The sequence below is a fragment of the Podarcis melisellensis genome (assembly GCF_964234715.1).
Source record: "Podarcis melisellensis genome assembly, chromosome: 8".
In the NCBI taxonomy this organism is placed as follows: domain Eukaryota; kingdom Metazoa; phylum Chordata; class Lepidosauria; order Squamata; family Lacertidae; genus Podarcis; species Podarcis melisellensis.
In genome coordinates, this window is record NC_138540.1 from 80,783,434 (window position 1) to 80,805,879 (window position 22,446).

The 22,446-nt window shown below is 45.3% G+C and overlaps 2 protein-coding genes and 1 long non-coding RNA gene across 5 annotated transcripts in view; 1 reads left to right on the forward strand and 2 right to left on the reverse strand.

Moving 5' to 3' along the window:
• LOC309376272 overlaps window positions 1–22,446 on the reverse strand; it is a 152,813-nt gene that overhangs the window by 19,681 nt on the left and 110,686 nt on the right. The window lies entirely within an intron of this gene.
• LOC309375934 (uncharacterized protein) lies at window positions 2,627–12,341 on the reverse strand. 3 transcript variants are annotated; one of them, XM_081921942.1, is made up of 3 exons: window positions 12,175–12,219; window positions 6,964–7,033; window positions 2,627–5,912 (listed from the first exon to the last, which is right to left on the reverse strand). In XM_081921942.1, the coding sequence occupies exon 3, from the start codon at window positions 5,870–5,872 to the stop codon at window positions 2,963–2,965; it is 2,910 nt and encodes a 969-aa protein (XP_081778068.1). In that variant the 5' UTR covers window positions 5,873–5,912; window positions 6,964–7,033; window positions 12,175–12,219; the 3' UTR covers window positions 2,627–2,962. The 3 variants fall into 3 exon arrangements, with proteins under 3 accessions (XP_081778068.1, XP_081778069.1, XP_081778067.1); XM_081921943.1 differs by lacking the exon at window positions 6,964–7,033 and adding an exon at window positions 5,996–6,038 and having other exon boundaries at window positions 12,175–12,198; XM_081921941.1 differs by lacking the exon at window positions 6,964–7,033 and having other exon boundaries at window positions 12,175–12,341.
• TMEM145 (transmembrane protein 145) overlaps window positions 21,376–22,446 on the forward strand; it is a 41,421-nt gene continuing 40,350 nt past the window's right edge. Inside the window, exon 1 of the mRNA XM_081922161.1 lies at window positions 21,376–21,821. Within this exon, the coding sequence (XP_081778287.1) occupies window positions 21,687–21,821 (135 nt within the window). The 5' untranslated portion in view covers window positions 21,376–21,686. The remainder of the gene's footprint in view (window positions 21,822–22,446) is intronic.

The window sequence follows — 22,446 nt, forward strand, 5'->3', positions numbered from 1 at the left end:
AAAAAATGGACTGACTTTTTCTCACCTGACTTGGCTGGATGCCAAATCGTCTTAGGATAGAGAAGAAGAGGCCAATCCCTAAATAAAGATGATACAGTCTCCACTGGCCTTCATTCCAAGGAAACCACACTCTGGGTAAGCGCAGGAGCCCCTAGAGTTTCTCACCGCTGGGAGATTAGAGTTGTGTGCAACAATATATTTGAGAGGGATCTGGAAAGTAGGGTGTTTGAGGGAGCAGGGAATCAGTATTTGGGGCAGCCCTGTTGGCAGATGAACAAAAGAAAAAGGCAATCAGGAGTTCGGCCCCTCTAGAGACTGGCCTTGCGACCTTGTGCGAAGATCCTTATAGGATCATTACCCTCTCTTTCCCACAGAGCACTGAAGGTTAATTAGTTAATGGCTTTGGGCCTTCTTAGAAATCTTGAGTGCCATTCTCACAACCGCCATCGGCAGACCCTGTAACTAATACTCCTGCGAGGGTTAAGTATTCATCGGGGCGAATTCTGTTCCACGCTCTCGCATTCTGAAATCCTCCGAGCAGCATTGTCTGTGTGGCTGATGACATCTCTAAAGCCGGCCTGAGCTTGCAGAGAACGCCAGAGTTCCCCTCCAGAGCAGAGAATGACCTTCTGCTTGGCAGAATGAGGAGTGTCGGTAAAAAATGATGTGTGCTTTGCTAGGCAGCTTCAGTGAGCTATGCATAAATGTATCTGTTCATAAATATTTATTCATTAATATAAAATATTCACAGCAAAAGCTTCAGTGTTTGAATTATTTCATGCATTGGCCACATTATGCTGTGTTTATGCTTTGAGGTTTTTTTTCATGGACTTGAAATCAATAGAGATACAGTCATACCTCAGGTTGAAGTAGCTTCGGGATAAGTATTTTTGGGGTTGCACACTGCGGTGAGCTGGAAGTAACGTTAGGAGCACATTACATCCGGGTTTTGCCGCTTGTGCATGTGCAGATGGTCAAAATGACGTCACGGGCATGCGCAGAAGCGGCGAATTGCAACCTGCGCACACACTGACTGTGTTTGCGGGTTGCGTTCGCTTCTGGATGAGAACGGGGCTCTGGAACGGATCCCGTTCGCATCCAGAGGTACCACTGTATGTAAAAGTGGGGCCTTCAAGCAAATGTTGTAAGGTTGCGAACGCCTGTTCACTATGCCAGCTGTACCATGTTTTCATGGCATAGCTGGGAAGTCTTTGATGTATGGGTATTGATTTTAACTGTTTTAACATGGGGCTGTTTTTAGTGTTGATGTTTTCATTGTGAAAGCGCTCCAGTGTATTTTGTAGGAAGTAATTAATAAATGAAATAATTATAATAAATAATGCGGAGGAGCATTCTGAACCAAAGTATACCACCCACCCCTGCTGCAACAAATTCAAGTGGTGCACTCCTTTCTGCCACTACTACATTCTACTGCTCAAACCTCTCACACATGCAGAGAAGGCCGCTATTTCAGTGATGGCAAAATGTGCCTCCTACCAGCTTTCATGGATAGAGAACTTTCTGGGTGTTGGTGTGCCCTGAACATATAACACCCTCCAACTTTTATCTGATAAAAATAGGGATGTCCTATATAATACGAATACTAATAATTTTATTATTTATACCCCACCCATCTGACTGGGTTTCCGCAGCCGTTGTGGGAGGCTTCCACCACACATAAAAACATAATAAAACATTAAAAAATGAAAAAACTTCCCTAGACAGGGCTGCTTTTAGATGTCTTCTAAAGGTTGTATAGTGACCTAGCCCCTTGGCTTGGGGTGTGTTTGCATAACTCCATACCCTCCAAAAATTTTCTGATGAAAACAAATAGGGACTTCCTAAAGGAAAAGCAGGACATTCCAGGATCAAATCAGAAACCAGGGCAGCTTCTGTCAATCCGGGACTGTCCCTGGAAAATAGGGGCACTTGGAGGCTCTGCCCATTTTGTATTTTCTTCTTACAAATATATGCATTTTTAATGCACCTTGTCAGCACATCTTTGTACCCATTCCTTGTCAGGGGAACTGCACTGTGAACAGTGGCGTAGCGTGGGTTGTCAGCACCCGGGGCAAGGCAAGTAATTTGCGCCCCCTAACCCTAACCCCCAGATGTTGCGCCCGGTGCGGCCGGCCCCCCCTGCACCCCCCACGCTACGCCACTGACTGTGAAATTTGCAGAAGTGCAAATGGGCTGTTTTGCTAGTAAAGAGGGAAAAAGAGGAAGTGATGATAATGAAAAAGAGAAGCTGTCTCACACCATGCTATCTCTCCTTCAAGCAAGCCTCAAAGGAGTTCCTGGTAAAAAGAAGGCACATTTTTCATATGCTGTGGACATATAAAGCAGTAAAAGAATTTTGGGAAAAGATTTATAATGAGTTGAAAAAAATGTTTAAAGTAACTTTTCCCCTAAAAAACCCAAACCTGAACCTTTTCTTTTAGGAATTCTAGCTACTGAAATCCTAAGAGAGCAGAAAAGACTATTTATGCATACGACCAAGGCTGCACAGATGTTATTGGCCCAGAGATGGAAAGAAGAAGAAGAAGAACAGAGAAGAACGGCAGATTAACTTGATGGATTATGCCAAATTGGCAAAGATGACCAGAAGGAATCAGGAAGACCAAAATTTTAATAAGCAATGGGAGAAATTTATGATTTATCTTTAAAAAACCATTGTAAACAGTTAAAACTGTTAGTAAGACTGGAATAACACTTGTAGTTTAATGGTGAATTTGGGATATAATGGAGATGTAAAAGATTTGGATTATCGTAAAAGATGCAGGAGGAAATGATTAACAACAGGACCCACAAAGGGGAGGAGGGAAGTCTGAGAAATCCTTTGGAATCTTGTCTTTATGTTGTATATGGATATGTGATTGTAAAACTTTGATCTGAAAACCAAAAAACGTTTTCTAAAACAACAACAACAACAACAGAGTTCCAGGTGAACTAGCGTTTCAGACTAGTCACCTTCCTGCGCCACCTTGAAGGCTGATTCCACCACGGGTTTGCCTTCGTTATCAAACCAATAAATGCTCTCCTCCTTTTCTTCTGAGTGCCCTCCCTTTAAAGCCACTCGCATTTTAGCCCAGAACAGCTTCTGAGCCTCGGGTTCTGCGGGCCAAGAAATATAGGTCTTCTTTAGCATCACTTTCCGCATGCGGTGATAGGCAGAGAGCTCCCGCTCTGGGATGTCCTCCAGGAAAACAGGGATAAGGACATCCTTGAGTTCATCAAAGAGCCGGTAGCTGGCCAGCTGTATCTCCATGGAGCACCACTCGCTTCGCAGGTACCTCCGGCTAATCACGCAGATGGTATGCCGACTGTTGTGGATGCTGTCGACTATATTGTCTATAATATATTTCCCGGGCTGGAAGTCCCGGTGGTGGAGGCAGAGACGGAAGACGGGACCCCCTCCTTTTTCCAGACTGGGCACCAAGTGCTCCAGCACCCAGCTCTCGTCGGTGGAGTTGTAGGAGACGAAGGCATCGAATTTGTAGTGGTCGTCCTTGCCGTGCCTCCAGCGATCACTGACCCATGCCCGAAGGACGTAGAAGTGGTATTTCAGGCGCCAGTAGGTGCGGTGGTAGAGGAACGGCAGCACCATGTGCAGCAAGAGAGCCGGGAAGGTGAAAAAGAAGAGGTACACGCCCACATCTTGGAAGCAGACATGGGTGTCAAAGCTATAGACATAGCTATTAGGCTGCCCAGAATTGCAGGAGTAGTTGTACAGGTAAACCACCTGCACCTGGCTGTTATTCAGCCACAACTGGAACCAAATGTTATCGCAGGTGCAAGACAAGGGACACTTGCGTAGGTCCAGGTTTCTCAGGGAGGTCAGCTTTTCCATCACGCTGCTATTGATCGTCTGAAGCTCGTTCTTCCCCATTTGCAGGACACGCAGCCTGCTGAGGTTGCCGAAGACCTCCAGGGTCAATGTGCGGAGGCCAGCGTTCTCCAGGTTCAGGCTAGTCAAGTTTCTAAGGTTCTTGAATATGCCAGGTGGAAAGTTCCCCATACCATTACTGCTATCAGCCAGGCTTAGATACCTCAGCTGTCCTAGGTCATCAAAGACATCAGGTGCAATGGAGAGAATTTTGTTTTCTGACAGGTAGAGGTAGAGCAAGGACCTCAGGCCCTGGAAGAACTTGGCAGGGATGATTTTCAAGCCATAAGGTTGCTGTCCTTGGAGCTTGAGGTCATAGAGTTTGTGCAGGTTCAAGAAGGGAGGCTGGCTGTGTTGCTTCATGCTGATGTAGTTTATCTTGTTGGCTTTCAGGTCCAGAACCTGGAGAGTGCTCTGCACGGGTTTAAAAAACCAGTGACTAATGTATTCAATATGATTGCCGTCCAGATAGAGATTAGAGAGATTCCTCAGTCCCTCAAAGGATGTGTTGGTTAATCTACGGATGTTGTTCCCCCCTAGGTCTAAAATATAAAGGCTCCCAAGGTTCTTGAAGACACCGGGGAAGAGGACAGAAACATGGTTGTTTCGGAGATTGAGGGTCTTGAGGCTCTTCAAGTCGTCAAAACTAGTTACGTAGAGATCTGTTAGAAGGTTGTTATCCAAGCGCAGCTCCCTGAGGTGTTGCAATCCTTTCAAGGCATTTCTGTCCAGGACGGCAATGCTGTTGATATTGAGGTGGAGCGTCTTCAGATTAGGGGCATAGCAGAATGCCTGAGCAGATACCGAAAGGATACGATTGAAGCGGAAAGAGATGGTTGTCAGCTCATTTAAGGGAGCGGTCTTAGAGCAGGACTTTAATTTGTCCAGCAAGTTGTGTTCCACAATCAAAGTCTTCAGCTGGTTTTGTACCACCCAACCCATCTTCTCCCTTACACATCCCAGTGACCTGAGACGGTTCCTTGAAAGGTCCAGCAGCAGGATGGGAGGGCATGCCCCAAAGGTGCCGCTATTCACATTCCTGATGTTGTTGCTCTGAAGATGGAGAGACAAGGAATGATTGGATGCATTGAGATGCTCACACAACTTGGTCAGCTGATAGGATTGACTTAAATGCAACCCAGAGTAATTTAGGGTCCAAGGCCGCAAGTCAGAAACTTTTAAGACCTGGAAAATGTCTAGGCCATTCCCCATCAGCTCCAGGCTGCTGAGGTTTCGGAGGTGGACCGTGGCAAAAGAAGATGCATTGGAGATCCTGTTGTAAGAAAGGTCCAGTTTTTTTACATTTCTCAGGAACTCTGGTTCCTTAACGTCCACCCTATGCAGGGAATTGTTACATAGCAGGAGAGTAGACAAGGAAGTGGGCAGTCTTGGTTCAGACTCCAGGGAGGTCAGGTTATTGTTACACAGATTCAGCACCTTCAGGCTTGTCAGTCTCACTAAGCTCAGAACTACTTCTTCAAAGTTCTCCAACTTGTTGAAATGGAGCTGCAGCGCCAGGAGGTTCTGAAATGGACGAAATGTATCCTCTTGGATTTTGCTCAATTGGTTATGGTGCAAGATGAGGGAGGTGAGGTTTGGCAAACCCAGGAAGACATCTTTGGATAGATTCATAAGGCTGTTGCAGGAAAGGTTGAGGGTCTTCAAGTCTGTGAGGTTCTCGAAGGCCCCGCCTTCTATCACTTCCATTTTGTTGAAGCTCAGTTGCAGGACCTTCAGCTTTGGGAGGTGTTGGAAGCTCCCGTAAGGCAAGAACCGAATGAAATTATGGGATGCATTGACCACTGTGGCATTGTTGGGAAGGTCCTTCACGGCGCTGGAGATATCTTTCAGGAAGCGCTGCATGCACTTGAAATAACCTGGATCCCACTCGGAATGGTAGCAGTTCCTGAAACCGTAAGCAGCTGCCCATTGGGTGTGAAGTAAAATGAAAGCCAGGAAAGGAAGCAGGAGACCCATTCGGCCCATCTCTGATTTGGGATGCTCAGCCTTGGGTCACCAGAAAAACCTGGAACCAAAGAACATTAACTGTGAGACTTCTTTGAACTTCTGCGAAAGACAATGTGAGAGTTTGAAAGTTAGGAGTATTACCGTATTTTTCGCGCCATAAGACGCACCAGACCATAAGAAGCACCTAGTTTTTGGAGGAGGAAAACAAGAAAAAAAATATATTTTGAATCCCAGAAGCCAGAACAGCAAGAGGGATTGCTGTGCAGTGAAAGCAGCGATGCCTCTTGCTGTTCTGGCTTCTGAAATAGCTGCATAGCCTGCATTCGCTCCATAAGACGCACACACACATTTCCCCTTACTTTTTAGGAAGGAAAAAGTGTGTCTTATAGAGCAAAAAATACGGTATTTGACATCTTTCGGCAGGGCCTGCAAGACAGAGCTGTTCCACCTGGCCTTTGGTTTGGACTCATTCTGACCCTTATGTTTCCCTCCCCTTATGGTCTTGATTCATCGGCTACTTTTAAAATGAGGCTGCATTTTAAATTGCATTTTAACCTGTATTTTAAATTGGTCTTTTTCTTTTCCCCCTATTATGTTTTTACCGTGATTTTATTGGTGTTAGCTGCCCTGAGCCTGGCTCTGGCCAGGGAGGGAGGGAGGGCGGGGTATAAATAAAATTTATTATTATTATTATTCCATTTATGGATGTTTTTCGACAAGGCATCCTAAGGTGATTATAATTTAATAGGCAGTGACATATATAAAAATAGAATAAGTGTTTATGACAATATTTTATATACACACACAAACAATTCAAAAGAAGAACAACCCATACATAAAACCAATACAAATCCAAGGCAGGTCCCAACTGGGATAAACGTCTCAATTTAGGATGTTTGCTGAAAGAGGGAAGCTTTTAGCAAGTCCTGACAATGGACAAAGACATCTCAGGAGCTCTGCATAATCAAGCCCCAGCACCTTTTATTGCATAGGGCTGTCATCTGATTAAAGGAATCTTAGGTGATTCATTGTTGGAATTCGTTGTATGAGATGTAGTTGATTCATTCCTTAATCTATCAATTAAATCTCCATTTGAGTAAAAACAGTACCATGGTTCTGAAGCAAGACATGCTTTCTTTCTTTTTAGATGATGTACGCATGTGTCCTGTCAAGATTTATCTAAGATGAGGAGAAGGAAAAAATGTCATGCCTCATTTCAAATACCGTAGTCCTTTTTCATTCAATTTACGTTTCTAGCATTACTGAGGATATGGGATGGGCTGAATGAAGATGTTTTAGATGAAGAATTGATTTGGTATATTTATTCTATATTTATTGTTAGGTGCCAGGATGCTTATCGCAGGAAAATGAAAATATTTAGAGGAATGAAAGAAAGATTTATGGTATAGTCAAGTTGGTAGATAGTTACTGCAGAAAAGGTAACTAAGAAATTAAGGTATTACTAAACGACAATCAAAAAATTGTCAACAATGTGGCAAAAAATTATTTAGAGTTTGGATTTGATATCGCGCTTTATCACTACCCTAAGGAGTCTCAAAGCGGCTAACAATCTCCTTTCCCTTCCACCCCCACAACAAACACTCTGATTTTATATATTAATGATGACAATTGTGTTAAATTGCCTCTTGTGAAATATGCTACTATTTGGAATTCTTATTAACTTTTCAGCTTTGAGTGAGGATATAAAACCTTGACGACAGTACCCTGATATATCTAAATAAAACATTTTTTTATTTTAAAATGTTACTAACCCACCCAACAACATTGCTTCCCCAGAAAATGAGAATGAAACAACCCAAATTTCTACGTTGTGTGTGTTTAATTCTAGTTTTCATTCAAATGCCTTCGCCTCGCCTAAGGCACGGACCACCCCTGGAGCCACTGGAACACCCCCCCAAAATTTTTTTGGGTGACTTTTCTATATAAAGGTAAAGGGACCCCTGGCCATTAGGTCCAGTCATGGCCGACTCTGGGGTTGCAGCGCTCATCTCGCTTTACTGGCCGAGGGAACCGGTGTACAGCTTCCAGCAGCATGACTAAGCTGCTTCTGGCGAACCAGAGCAGCGCACGGAAACGCCGTTTACCTTCCCGCCGGAGTGGTACCTATTTATCTACTTGCACCTTGATGTGCTTTCGAACTGCTAGGTTGGCAGGAGCAGGGACTGAGCAACGGGAGCTCACCCCATTGCAGGGATTTAAACCGTCAACCTTCTGATCAGCAAGCCCTAGGTTCTGTGGTTTAACCCATATACGTTGGCATTTATTTGCATGGGGGGGACGACAGGTTAGTGCTCCTCGCCCCTGACTTTTTCATGGACTTCTATTCTTTTGCTTCTGCCACCAATCACAGCTCATTCTCCAGCCCCAAGAAGGAAAGAAGGAAGGAAGAGGCGGCGTGATCGGAGAATGTTACCAGTGCAAAATTAGAGCTTTGGGGTGCTCTGCAGCTGCTAAGCTGGGAAAAGCAGAACCTTTTAAGTGAAAAGAGGCCCCTCCATTCTTCTCCCCCACGCCATCCGGACCTATTAGAACTGAGGAGGAAGTGAGAAGCAGCAAGGTCTGGTGCAGAAACAACAGTGGTGCTATTTTTCATGAAAAAGAGGTGCCAGAACTCACTATGAATGCCTCCCTTGTTCTCTTGTAATGGCAATGGCTCCCACCTGAGAGGTGTCAGAATTGAGTTCCAGTGAGTTCCGGCTGGGGGAAAAGCCCTGCATATTTCTCTTCTCAGCTTTATTTTACAATAGGAAGATCCCTGATCTTTGTGCACCTTTTCAGACACCACCACTACTCTGTTGGGAAGGTAGCACCATACAGTTGGAGGAAGCACAGGTGATGCATTTTTATCTTTTATTTCAACTGTGTATTAAATTCCCCCCAAAAAAACTTTATTAGCAAGCATTGCAACAATGCTTTATAAAAACGATAGGGTAAGTCAACATGTGTTATACTGGGGGAGGGTCAGTCTGAACGGAACCCCATGCACCTTCCAGACCTGTGATCTGGGGCAGGGGGACCACGTAGAATGTATGAAAGCAAGGTAGCCAAACCAGCTCATTTGTCTGGATAGTGCATTTGTCTGGCAAGTTAAGCAGCACAATTAGCATAACCAAGTAAGTTGCTCTGTGCCGTAGAACAAATGCCATCAGGCATGGGTAGGCAAACTAAGGCCCGGGGGCCGGATCCGGCCCAATCGCCTTCTAAATCCGGCCCACGGATGGTCCAGGAATCAGCGTGTTTTTACACGAGTAGAATGTGTCCTTTTATTTAAAGTGCATCTCTGGGTTATTTGTGGGGCCTGCCTGGTGTTTTTACATGAGTAGAATGTGTCCTTTTATTTAAAATGCATCTCTGTGTTATTTGTGGGGCATAGGAATTTGTTCATTTTTCCTTCAAAATATAGTCTGGCCCCCCACAAGGTCTAAGGGACAGTGTACCGGCTCCCCACTGCAAAGGTTTGTTGACCCCTGCCATAAGGGGTTGCGCTTAGGACTTGATCCCTCCCAGTTCCAGTGCTTTTTTTCTAAAAACAATATGTTTAGGGGGTACTCTCATTTTCCTACTCATATTGAAATACTGCCCCTCAAGGAGGCCAAATTTAGATTCACAAAATGTCTAGGGGTATGCTTACCCCTGCATCCCCCCAGGAAAAAAGCACTGTCCAGTTCCATTATATGAAATTGCCTTAAAACTGAATTAGGTTATTTATTGGTCCATCTAGCACAGAATCTACCCTGACCAGCAGCAACTGTACAATGGGGAGCAGCGAATGCCTCCCCTCACATTTTCTGGGAGCTGTTGTTTGGCAAGGGTGCTGGGAGCTATTATGACAGGGTGGTCCAATGTGCGACCCAACCCTGAGGCCTTTTTCGGCAGCCCTCAGCAACGTTTGACACACCCACCCACCTATCACAGGCCTCATGCTGCCTTCCCAAAGCTGGGTAAGCAAGCCACTAGGCCTTGGAAAGAAGGTATGAGGTCTCTGACAAAGGGACGCGGGTGGCGCTGTGGGTTAAAACACAGAGCCTAGGACTTGCCAATCAGATGGTCGGCGGTTCGAATCCCCGCGGCGGGGTGAGCTCCTGTTGCTTGGTCCCTGCTCCTGCCCACCTAGCAGTTCGAAAGCACAAAGTCCAAGCAGATAAATAGGTACCGCTCTGGAGGGAAGGTAAACGGTGTTTCCGTGCGCTGCTCTGGTTCGCCAGAAGAGGCTTAGTCATGCCAAATATTCTTAAGACCTCCTGCATGCAAATCTTGTATCCTACCACCAGGGATAGGCAAATCTGTCAATTATAGTTCCTGTCGATTTCAATTCTCCAATTTTTTTCTTTTTTTAAGTGCTCACAAACATTAATCAGCGAATTTCTCCTGGCACACACGTTTATATGAAATGTTGCCTAATATACACATTCTTTGCTAAGCGACTCCCCCTGATATCATGGGTTTTGACGTTATTTTCACTAATATATGCACAATTTTTAATGCACCATTGAAAATGCACAATTTACCTTCGTGTATGCATTTTGATACGCGTTAGCTGGACAGAGAACTTCATTGCAAAATTCGGAGAAGTGCAAATTTAGAAGTCCGGTTGTGCTTTGGTTCACATATTTTTTTTCCAGAAAGTGCACATTAGCTAGGTTTGCCTTTAAATATAAACTGAATTGAATTTCTGTTCTATCCCTACCTGGGAGTAAGTCCCATTTAATTTTGCTGGGCTTTAAATGCATGCATTTTGAGTAGTAGTCCTCTTCATCTATTTTAAGACAATTTGTTGTGGTTACATTTTAGTTAGTATCTCAAAATAATTGTGGCAATGCAGTCACCTCCACCTTTTAAAGGGAACAGACTGCATGCACACCTAGTATATAGAGTTGGAATCAACAGGATGCAACTCATCTGCCCCTGCAGATTGACATACAGTGGTACCTTGGTTCTCACACTTAATCCATTCCAGGGGTCAGTTCAACTCCTGAAACAGTTTGAAAACCACCAAGGCACAGCTTCCGATTGGCTGCAGGAGCTTCCTGCACTCAATTGGAAGCCATAGAAGCCGCATCGGATGTTCGGCTTCCGAAAAACGTTTGCAAACCGGAACACTCACTTCCAGGTTTGCGGCATAGGTAGCCAAGCTGTTTTAGTACCAAGGTACAGCGCTGTGGGTTAAACCACAGAGCCTAGGACTTGCCAATCAGAAGGTCGGCGGTTCAAATCCCCGTGACGGGTGAGTTCCCGTTGCTCGGCCCCTGCTCCTGCCAATCTAGCAGTTCAAAAGCATGTCAAAGTGCAAGTAGATAAATAGGTACCGCTCCGGTGGGAAGGTAAATGGCGTTTCCGTGCGCTGCTGTGGTTCACCAGAAGTCATGCTGGCCATATATGCCGGCTCCCTCAGCCAATAAAGCGAGATGAGAGCCGCAACCCCAGAGTCGGCCACGACTGGACCTAATGGTCAGGGGTCCCTTTACCTTTACCACAGTACCTGCATGGAAAGGGCAGATAGAGAGGAACCTCCAGTCTTCCTAGACTGTCCTTTTTGTGCTGACCCTTTGATCTTCCTTCCACATTAGACCAATGCTCTTCGGGTTGCCAACCTCATTTCCCCTCCAAATGAAAAACAAATTGAATTTATCTCCCCTGACCTACTTACTCCAGAGCTATGTGGCCCCCTCCTATATGAAAGCCTATAAAGTTGATCCTGGCTGGGGTTAGATTGCAGTGCGATAGCTTAGGGCCCCACTCTCTTGGGGGCCTCCCCAAAAAAGTAAAGGAAAAAAACTTGGTTGTACATTTCCAAAATATAAGATAAAAAACAAATAAAATAAAACCTACATACAGCAACAGTGTTTTGTGTTGCGTAGGCTCTTATTTGTTATGTGCAAATGACTTTAGATACCTATTAGGTCCATAAATTACCATATAACATACAGTATTCAACACGAAAAACAGCGACAATCTGTTGTCGACAAAGGACAGCTGGACATATAAAGGACCCCATTACCTTCAGTAGCTTAGGGCCTCATCAAACCTAAATCTGGCCTGGTATATAAAGTTGTGCATATATATATATATATATATATATATATATATATATATAATCATATAAAGTTGATGCTGGCTGGGGTTAGATTGCAACAGTGGCTCATTTCTCTCACTCCAACCACAGTGAGCAAAATGTGACGTAAAAATCCCATTACATACTGCCTACAATTTTTAAATTGCACGGTGGGAAATTATTCCCAGGAATATTTATAGGGTCCTAGAAATACACACAACACAAGCAAGACTTGGGAAGTTCCTACCTGATTCCGCCAGCGATTTAGATCTTCATGTTCTCCTTGGCACCGGTGCAGCTAGTTCTGCTTTCAGACAGTCACTGATCTAGTATGAGTTGCTCTCTTTCTTTCTAACTTGTTTGAGAGAGTTGGGTGTTGCATGATTTAAATTTAAGGGGGAAGTGAGCTGGACTGTTGTCTTTCAGTTTTGTTTCTGACAGATGGAAACACTGTGTTCTCCTTTTACGGTGACGGGTGACTGGAGGAAGGTGACAAAAGAGGGCACCTGGGCCTGGGTGGCAAGGGAGCAGGGCACAGCAGTGGATCGGGACAATATTCTACTTGAAAATAGGGATATTCCATTGCCATGCCAGCTGGGGTTCTTGGCAGTTGTCACCTGACTTCTCCTGCAAGCAGAGCAATAAAAAAGTGTTCCCAAGCTGATCGGTTAAGGAGTGCTTTCACCAACCCTATATCCCCACATACTTAGGGACTAGAAGCTTGAAAAAACGAGGAATACAATCAGAAATCAAGTCTATCTCCCTTCCTTCCTGAACTTAAGATTGGAAAAATAAAAAACTGAAAGAAACAGATCCACTCGTTCCTAGTGGTAAGGTAAAAAGGTAAAGGGACCCCTGACCATTAGGTCCAGTCGTGACCGACTCTGGGGTTGCGGCGCTCATCTCGCTTTACTGGCCGAGGGAGCCGGGGTACAGCTTCCGGGTCATGTGGCCAGCATGACTAAGGTGCTTCTGGCGAACCAGAGCAGCGTACCGAAACGCTGTTTACCTTCCCGCCGGAGCAGTACCTACTTATCTACTTGCTCTTTGACGTGCTTTCGAACTGCTAGGTTGGCAGGAGCAGGGACCGAACCGCCGACCTTCTGATTGGCTAGTCCTAGGCTCTGTGGTTTAACCCACAGCGCCACCCGCGTCCCTCAGTGGTAAGGTAGCACAACTGAAATCTGGTTTTCGTGAACTATTATCACAACTCTTCTTAAAATCCATCGCTTCTACAAGTGGGATGGGTTTAAGATCTCCCAAGACCAGGTTTTCCTGCAAATTTCTGCTGCTCTCCCATTCTCTTAGCTCTTGCCTCTTCCAGCCCTGAAATAGCACCTTTCTCAGAACAATACAATTACACGTCATAATTTGTGAGAGAAAGAATATATGCTTTTTCATTTAAAAAATGATAATAAATTGAGTATTTTGGCCACATTCAACGCTCTTTCTTGTTATAGTGGTTGTGCTTTTACTCAAGAGGAAACAATTCCATGCCCCTGAGTATTGCAGCTGGCCAGTGAGAGTGATCATATGACTCATTTTAAAACATGCTTTACATTTTGATTATTCAGCATAGCCTAACCATTATAGTTTATAGCACAGATTCAATATTCACAAGTGCACAAGTGCTTTGGGTTCATTTATTTCACTGCAATCCCGCAGCTCCTCCAGATGTCCTGCGTTGATCATTCATCCTGATTTGCTTACGCAGAGGTTAGATTAAATCCAGTCTCTACTTGGCCTTTGTCCCGATTTCTTTGCGGGGTGTTTATGCAACAAGGGTGCATAAATCCTGATTTGCTTGAGGGTGTTTTTAGGTCTCCCCACAAATCATTGGCTTATTCTGCACTTCCCAACGCATTTCCCCATCTCCTTTCTAACTGCAAAAGTGACACTCCTTTTTTAAAAACGGATTTGTTGTGTTGGGGCAGGAGAGGGGAATTCTTTACTGCCTTCCTTTCTAGTTGTGGGTAGGTGGGGTCAGAGGCTAAAGTCAAAGGTGTGGAGCAATGCACATATATCAGTGGCGGAACTGGGGCTTTCAAATTTCAGCAGTGGCCTGTGTGGTACCAATATTGACCCTCCCCCTCCGCCTGCCTCTCACCTTCTGAACTACATCATTGTTGCGGTGACCCCTGCAGGGCCTTCTTGGCTCAGCACCCAGGGCAGGCAAACCTGTCATGCTCCCCTAAACATGGCACTTCATCAGGGCTGAGTTTAGGTTTGATGAGGCCCTCAGCTACTGAAGGTAATGGGGCCCTTTATATGTCCAGCTGTCCTTTGTCAGCAACAAATTGTTGCTGTTTTTGGTGTTGAATAGATGCTATATAGTAATTTAAGGACCTAATAGGTATCTAAAGCCATTTGCACATGTTGCCATGCAACCAGTCCATGCAGAATGTAAAGGTAATGGTAAAGGGACCCCTGACCATTACGTACGTCCATTCACGGACAACTCTGGGGTTGTGGCGCTCATCTCGGTTATTGGCCGAGTGAGCTGGTGTACAGCTTCCGGGTCATGTGGCCAGCATGACTAAGCTGCTTCTGGTGAACCAGAGCAGCGCATGGAACGCCATTTACCTCCCTGTCGCAGCGGTACCTATTTATCTACTTGCACTTTGACGTGCTTTCAAACTGCTAGGTTGGCAGGAGCAGGGACAGAGCAACGGGCGTTCACCCCATCTCGGGGATTCAAACTGCCGACCTTCTGATCGGCAAGTCCTAGGCTCTGTGGTTTAACCCACAGTGCCACCCGCATCCCATTTGCACATGTTGCCATGCAACTAGTCCATGCAGAATGTAGGCACCCTATATATAGAAATGAGCAAACCAGTGATATTTGAGGGAGCAGGCTAGCAGGTGGGGCCCATGACTTACACCCTAGGAGCCTACACAACACAAAACACTGGTACTGTATATAGGTTCTGTTTTATTTGTTTTTTTATCTTAGATTTTGGAATTGTACATCCAGTCCCCCCCTTTACATTGGGGGGGGGCCAAGAAAGTGGGGTCCTAAGCTATAGCATGTTTAGCTTATACTAGGTAAATCTGGGACTGTACTGCATACATTCCATGTTTATATTTCTATACTCTCCATCCAGGCGAACAAGAAGCATTATCCGAGTTCAAGGAGATTATCAGAGTTCCAAGGAGCTCAAGGGAACTTTCTTCTGAGTAGATGTGAACATTGAACAGGGTTCTGAGGCATCGCAGATACGCCTGCAAAGCTTGTTTGTCTCGGCATGGTAGCAAGCATTAACAAATTAAGCATGCCCGCTGCGAGCATCAATGGCACAGTCTGCCACCTTCATCTCTCTCCGACAAGGTTTTTATTTTAGTGTGCTGTTGGACACAAAATGCAGAACAGCTGGAAAGGTGCTAATGTGCAGTTTGGGAAACAGGAGGGGGAGGCAATCAGACGTGTGTGTGTGTGTGTGTGTGTGTGTGTGTGTGTGTGTGTGTTATTACAGGCAATGCCAGGGACAGCAGGGACGCAGGTTATATAAGGCTAGGGTGAGCTCATTTTCCATACTTAAAACAAACTGCCCAAACCATATTAAAACATCTTTTTGGCTTGTACTTCCTCTTCTTCACCTTCATTCGTGGGCAGGTGATGTTTTGTTGCATCCTTGTGAATAGCTTTAAGGCGCTCCTGTTTTTGTACCTGATACACATTTATTTTTATTTATTTCACAAAATTTATACATGTTTTTTAGTCGTGTCCAACTCTTCGTGACCCCGTGGACCAGAGCATGCCAGGCACTCCTGTCTTCCACTACTTCCCGCAGTTTGGTCAAACTCATGCTGGTAGCTTCGAGAACACTATCCAACCATCTCGTCCTCTGTCGTCCCTTTCTCCTTGTAAAACAAACAAACAAACAAACCTCAAGTAGTTTTCAGAAAGATAAAGACAATACAGTGGTACCTCGTGTTACATACGCTTCAGGTTACATACACTTCAGGTTACAGACTCCGCTAACCCAGAAATCGTGCTTCAGGTTAAGAACTTTGCTTCAGGATGAGAACAGAAATTGTGCTCTGGTGGCGCGGCAGCAGCAGGAGGTCCTTCAGGTTAAGAACAGTTTCAGGTTAAGTACGGACCTCCGGAACGAATTAAGTACTTAACCCGAGGTACCACTGTAAATAGAATCAAGAAAAGAAAAATCACAACCCTACTTTAAAACACACAAATGTTCAAATACTAAAACAGGTTAAGATTTCTTATGTATGCAGTGACTGATTTCATAATTCAATATATTGGTTGATTGTGACAAAACAACCCTCCAAGTGGTGGCAAAAAGATTAAAATGATTAAGTTATCAGTTAAAAACAACAACTATTTAAAACATTTAAAAATTGCTAAAATTGACAATAAGCTAAAGAGCAGATTGAAACATACGGCAACATTTTATATATCTGGTTGCACTAACCTAAACAAAAATGGCTTTAGAAGGAATACAGCGAAGGTGTCTGTTTGACGTCAATAGGCAAGCATTGTGCACTCATTTCCCTCCTGTTCCCTCTTCCATGATCAATGAACGGCAGCACAAATGCTCTTAATGCTACTGAAAAGCTCTGGCTTCATCTTGCGAAAAGCCCCTACGAGGAGCGAGCCTTGCAATAACCCTTTGCCCTTACGCCAACCCTGCAAGCTCCTGCCACTGCCATTTATTAATCGCTTTCGGTCCTGCAAATGCACAGTAATAGAAAAGAAAAATCGTTTGCTAAGGATGCACATTGATTTCCCAATAACTTTGCCGTTTTTTTAAAAAAGATGGCGGTAGAATGCACAGTGTGCTCCGCATATCAAGCTGTCGACATCTGCCTCTGAATCCTCCATAAAAACAATTCATGGGACCCTTTCTTGTAGGTCACGGTGTGCTGCTTTCTCCCATGCGTCAACAGCTAAGTGGGCGCAAGAGGTTCAACTAGCTATGGCTGAGGTTTCCTCTACAATCAAGCGGCCTATAAATTTTATGAAATAAGAAAAATAAATTACATCATCAGATTTGGGGCGGGGAATCCACTCTTCTTAGTGAGCTGGGGAAGTGGATATCTCTGGGTTTCCTGAGACTCCATCAGCTGATATGAGAATGTGACGATTCGAGGATGTGGCGAGTTTTGGAAAGTGATGTGGTATGTGCGCATGGGTGAGTGGGCTTTCATGTGGGCTAAGGTTGCCAGCAGACCAGAGAAAGTACTGTCCAGGTGCTATTTTTGCTTCCTGAACAGTTATCAGAAGGCAGATTCTTCCAGGACTAGTTTTCATAACGCCCATGTGAATAGCAACAACCATTTTAATGCAATAATAATAATAATAATAATAATAATAATAATAATAATAATAATAATAATTGGTATTTGCTTTTGTGTGCATGCACACAAAAGCTCATACCAATAACTAACTTTGTTGGTCTTTAAGGTGCTACTGGGTTAAAGCTATGGTTTTCCCAGTAGTGATGTATGGAAGTGAGAGCTGGACCATAAAGAAGGCTGATCGCCGAAGAATTGATGCTTTTGAATTATGGTGCTGGAGGAGACTCTTGAGAGTCCCATGGACTGCAAGAAGATCAAACCTCTCCATACTGAAGGAAATCAACCCTGAGTGCTCACTGGAAGGACAGATTGTGAAGCTGAGGCTCCAGTACTTTGGCCACCTCATGAGAAGAGAAGACTCCCTGGAGAAGACCCTGATGTTGGGAAAGATGGAGGGCACAAGGAGAAGGGGGCGACAGAGGACGAGATGGTTGGATAGTGTTTTCGAGGCTACCAGCATGAGTTTGACCAAACTGCGGGAGGCAGTAGAGGACAGAGGTGCCTGGCGTTCTCTGGTCCATGGGGTCACGAAGAGTCGGATACGACTAAACGACTAAACAACAACAACAAGGTGCTACTGGAAGAAATTTTTTTATTTTTTTTTTTATTTTATTTTGTTTCGACTATGGCAGACCAACACGGCTACCTACCTGTAAATAATAATAATAATAATAATAATAATAATAATAATAATAATAATAATAATAATAATGTAGGATGGTTACATTGTTGCATGCATTGCAATCTCTGAGTGGCAAGAGATTCCAGGAGTGCCAGCACTTATCCAGGTTTTGTTTTTCTTGGAATGAAGAACTGTGTTGTTGTTGTTGTTGTTAATTGCCCACCTAAGCTGGGCTGCAACATCAAAACACAATATTCTTCTTCTTCTTCTTTGGCGATCCCTCTTAACTGAGTAAGATTGTCTTCCATAAACACGGTTTTAACAATGAGTCTGTCAGTGACTGTGGAGGCCAGTTCTGGATCCACACGTCCTTCCACAGTGAGGACATTGGTTTCTGAGAGGGAGATGATCACGGTGTGGATTTGCCAAGTGGCTTGAGCAAAGTGTCTAGCTTCTCCTGATTGCTTCGGCCACAGAACCTTTCAAACACTTCTCTGCGCATCCGCAAGCAGAGGCAATGCTGCTTCTGAATGCCAGTTTGTGGGAGCCACAGGAGAGGAAAGTGCTGTTGCGATCAGGTCCTGTTCGTGGGCTTCCTGCCTGTACGTTTCCGAGCACAATTCAAAGTGTTGGTGTTGACCTTTCAAACCCTAAATGGCCTCAGCCCAGTATACCTGAAGGAGCGTCTCCATCCCCATCGTTCCCCCTGTGGAACACCCCCCCATCAGATGTCACAGAGATAAACAACTACCTGACATTTAGAAGACATCTGAAAGCAGCTCTGTTCAGGGAAGTTTTTAATGTGTGACATTTTAATGTATTTTTAATTTTTGTTGGAAGTCGCCCAGAGTGGCTGGGGAAACCCAGCCAGATGGGTGGGGTACAAATAAATAATAATAATAATAATAATAATAATAATAATAATAATAATTATTATTATTATTATTATTATTATTCCTGCAGGCATCTGGCTGGCCACTGGGAGAACAAGATGCTGGATCTGATGAACCACTAGCCTGATCCAGCACCTCTCCTTATGTTCTTACTTCTATATTTGTTGTGCCAAGCACAGCTGTTATTTTGCGCATTAGTTAAATCATTCAGGTGGGACCATCAGGTTGTTTCAAACCATTTGCTTGGCCCCAGAACTGTTTTATATTAAGAATTGTCGAGCCCAGCATATCCAGGGATATGCACTGACGCTAGTTACCAGAGTCAAAGAGAACAGCTGGGAACCGCTGTATTCTTGACAATAGAAAAAAAGGATTAAAACAGATAAACAGATAAAGTTGTTTTCGTTTTTTTAAATTCTGCATAGCAAAATGCTCACACAGGTGAGATCTGAGGACTGTCAACCGACGAAGGAATTAACCACTGGCATTTTAACCAACGGGTGAGCTGGTTACATTTCAAAGCATTTAGTCAACTTAGATATAGATACCGTTATGAGGTATTGAAGAAAATGTACCTACAGTTTAATAAATGCTTACTCTTAAAAAGCAAATTCCTCTTTCATATTTCATCTGTTATGGTTAGCACATGGGTAGGCAAACTAAGGCCCGGGGGCCGGATCTGGCCCAATTGCCTTCTAAATCCGGCCTGAGGACGGTCTGGGAATCAGTGTGTTTTTACATGAGTAGAATGTGTCCTTTTATTTAAAATGCACCTCTGGGTTATTTGTGGGGCCTGTCTGGTGTTTTTACATGAGTAGAATGTGTGCTTTTATTTAAAATGCTTCTCTGGGTTATTTGTGGGGCATAGGAATTTGTTCATTCCCCCCCCCCCCAATATAGTCCAGCCCCCCCCCCCAAGGTCTGAGGGACAGTGGACCGGCCCCCTGCTGAAGATGTTTGCTGACCCCTGGGTTAGCATATTAGAACCATTGGGTGGGGGGGGGGGAAGTGAACCCACACTCTTCGTTTCACCCACTAAAGAGGAAATTTATGGTATGGAAGAACTTATGCTTCATCCTGAGGGTTTTTTTGGTCCCGCTGGAATGTGTCGAACTCTGATCATGCCTTTTCCTTGTTTGGATAAAGGGTAGAAAGAGAGGTGTTTGCATGTGTGTGGAAATAAGCCTACTGCACATAGGAAGAAAGTTATTCGTGTTGCTCTGCCCAGTTCTGCCTCTGGCTCTGCCCACTAGCAGCTTATGGCCATTGGAAGGTTCATAGAATCATAGAATCGTAGAGTTGGAAGAGACCCCGAGGGTCATCTAGTCCAACCCCCTGTGATGCAAGAATCTCAGCTAGAGCATAATAATAATAATAATAATAATAATAATAATAATAATAATAATAATTTATTATTTATACCCCACCCATCTAGCTGGGTTTCCCCAGCTACTCTGGGCGGCTTCCAAAAAAAACCTAAAATGCAATAACCTATTAAACATTAAAAGCTTCCCTAAACAGGTCTGCCTTCAGATGTCTTCTAAAAGTTTGGTAGTTATTTTTCTCTTTGACATCTGGTGGGAGGGCGTTCCACAGGGCAGGTGCCACTACCGAGAAGGCCCTCTGCCTAGTTCCCTGTAACTTGGCTTCTCGCAGCGAGGGAACCGCCAGAAGGCCCTCGGAGCTGGACCTCAGTGTCTGGGCAGAATGATGAGGGTGGAGACGCTGCTTCAGGTATACTGGACCGAGGCCGTTTAGGGCTTTAAAGGTCAACATTTTGAATTGTGCTCGGAAACGTGGATGGCAGTGGATGTTCCCCAGAAGGAAATGCAGCCCACAGTCTGGGGGAAAAATCTGCACCCTTTCTCTAATCTAGGGTGTGACAGAATAGTAAGAGCTGCAGGTAAAGTGGAAGGAGAGAGAGAGATCTATGTTATCAATGAAACTTATTTGCTGGTTCCTGTGTTTATTTCTACCTTGGCCATCAGTGATGGAAATCATTCTGCTACAATGCCTCCTGTGAAATCAAAGGCTACTCCATGTACAACACTCAAGGGCCTTTTGCAGGAATGTGTGTGTGTGTGGGGGGGTCATTTAAAAATATTTCCTGAGCCCCTCCAGCATATATCTCTCTCTCTCTCTCTCTCTCTCTCTCTCTCTCTCTCTCTCTCTCTCTCTCTTTTCAATGAAAGGGTGCAGGTAGCAAACTTGACACATATAAACAAACAAAAAAACATCTCCTAGGGGCCCAACTCCTAGGAGCCCGAGGTCCCTTTGACACCCTCCTAAAATACATGACGGGCCGGTCTCCATGCGAATTGAGGGGACATTGCCATTCAAATGGTGTGTGCGTGACACAGATTGTGATTGATTATGCGGGGCAGGGCTTACCTGGGTCCCCCGTCCCCCCAGTATTTTATATTGGCATCTCCGGTGCTTGGAACGTTACAAAACAAGGCAGTCTGGGAACTGACAGGTCCCTGCCCCGAGTAGCATACATACGCAGTCTTAAAAACTGAGAACCTACTGGGGAAAGGACGCGAAGGACGCCTCCAAGCCGGTTTCTGCGAGCTTTCCACCCCAACAGATCCTTGACGGCACCGCCCAGTCTGCTTGCAGACGAAATTGGTCGCAGGAAGTCGTGCGTCCTCATAACACCAACACACACAATCCGCGCCCAAAAATAAATAGCGGTGTGGTTTTTGCGATATTTTTTCTTTAATCCATTCTCTGCACAGCGCCTCCATCACTTGCAAGGAGGAGACACAGCCCCGATGCACAGGATTTGGCAGTGGAGGAGGAAGAAGAAGGTGGCTGCTGTGTTGTGGGGTGTGCATTTTTTGGAGGGGTTAGGGGGAGGCGTTGAGCTCGTGTCTCTTTAAGCGGGAGCGCGCAGGGAGCCGAGCCCGGCTGCTGGAGCCGGCCATGGGGTTGACGATGGAGCTGCCCGGGGCTGCCAGGCTCCTCGCCGTCTCCTTCCACCTCCTCCTGCTGCTCCTGCTCCAGGCGCCCCAGACCTGCCGGGGCAAGTACGTGAAAGGGAACATCAGCACCAAGGAGGTGAGTGCGCATCTGGGGAGATTTGGGGTGGGGGCGGGAAGAAGGAGGTGCTCTGCCTTCTATCGGCGCTTGCAGAACCGAGCCGGGCCGCCCCACTCGGGGGCCCACGCGGCGCAGGCCTCCCGGGGCTCCCTTGCGCCCATCCCCGCTTCCTTCCTCCCCAAAGCCCCTGCGCGCCCGCTTCTGATGCGCTTGCTGCGGTAGCGCTGGCGGGGCATTGCTGCGCGCTCTCAAATGTGACCTCTCTCCCCCACCCCCCTTCTGCCAGCAGTGGAGCCTTCTACCTTCAAAAAAAAAAAAAAAAGACCCCCCATTCATTTAGGAAATTTGCAATGGCCTTTTCCCCCCTGGGGGAGCCCAAGAGGGATCCAACCCCCACCCCCAGAAGATTTATTTGGATTCTCCCCCATGATGGGCTTTGGACGGGGCGAGATGGTTGCTAAGGCAGCTCCCTCTTCTGCCTTGACGCCTTGGAGAAGCCGCTGGATAGGGAGGTTATTCCAGGATGTAGCTGGAATTTGGGATGATGGGTTATTTGGGGGGGGGGACGTTCCAGATGCTTTCCTTCACACCCCCCCATGACAAACCGGGGCTTTGTTCTCTACCAAGAAAGGCCAGCCTGCTT

Bases quoted from the DNA above. Each gene is read 5' to 3' on its own strand.
- LOC309375934 (XM_081921941.1), bottom strand. From the start codon at position 5,872: ATGGGCCGAATGGGTCTCCTGCTTCCTTTCCTGGCTTTCATTTTACTT.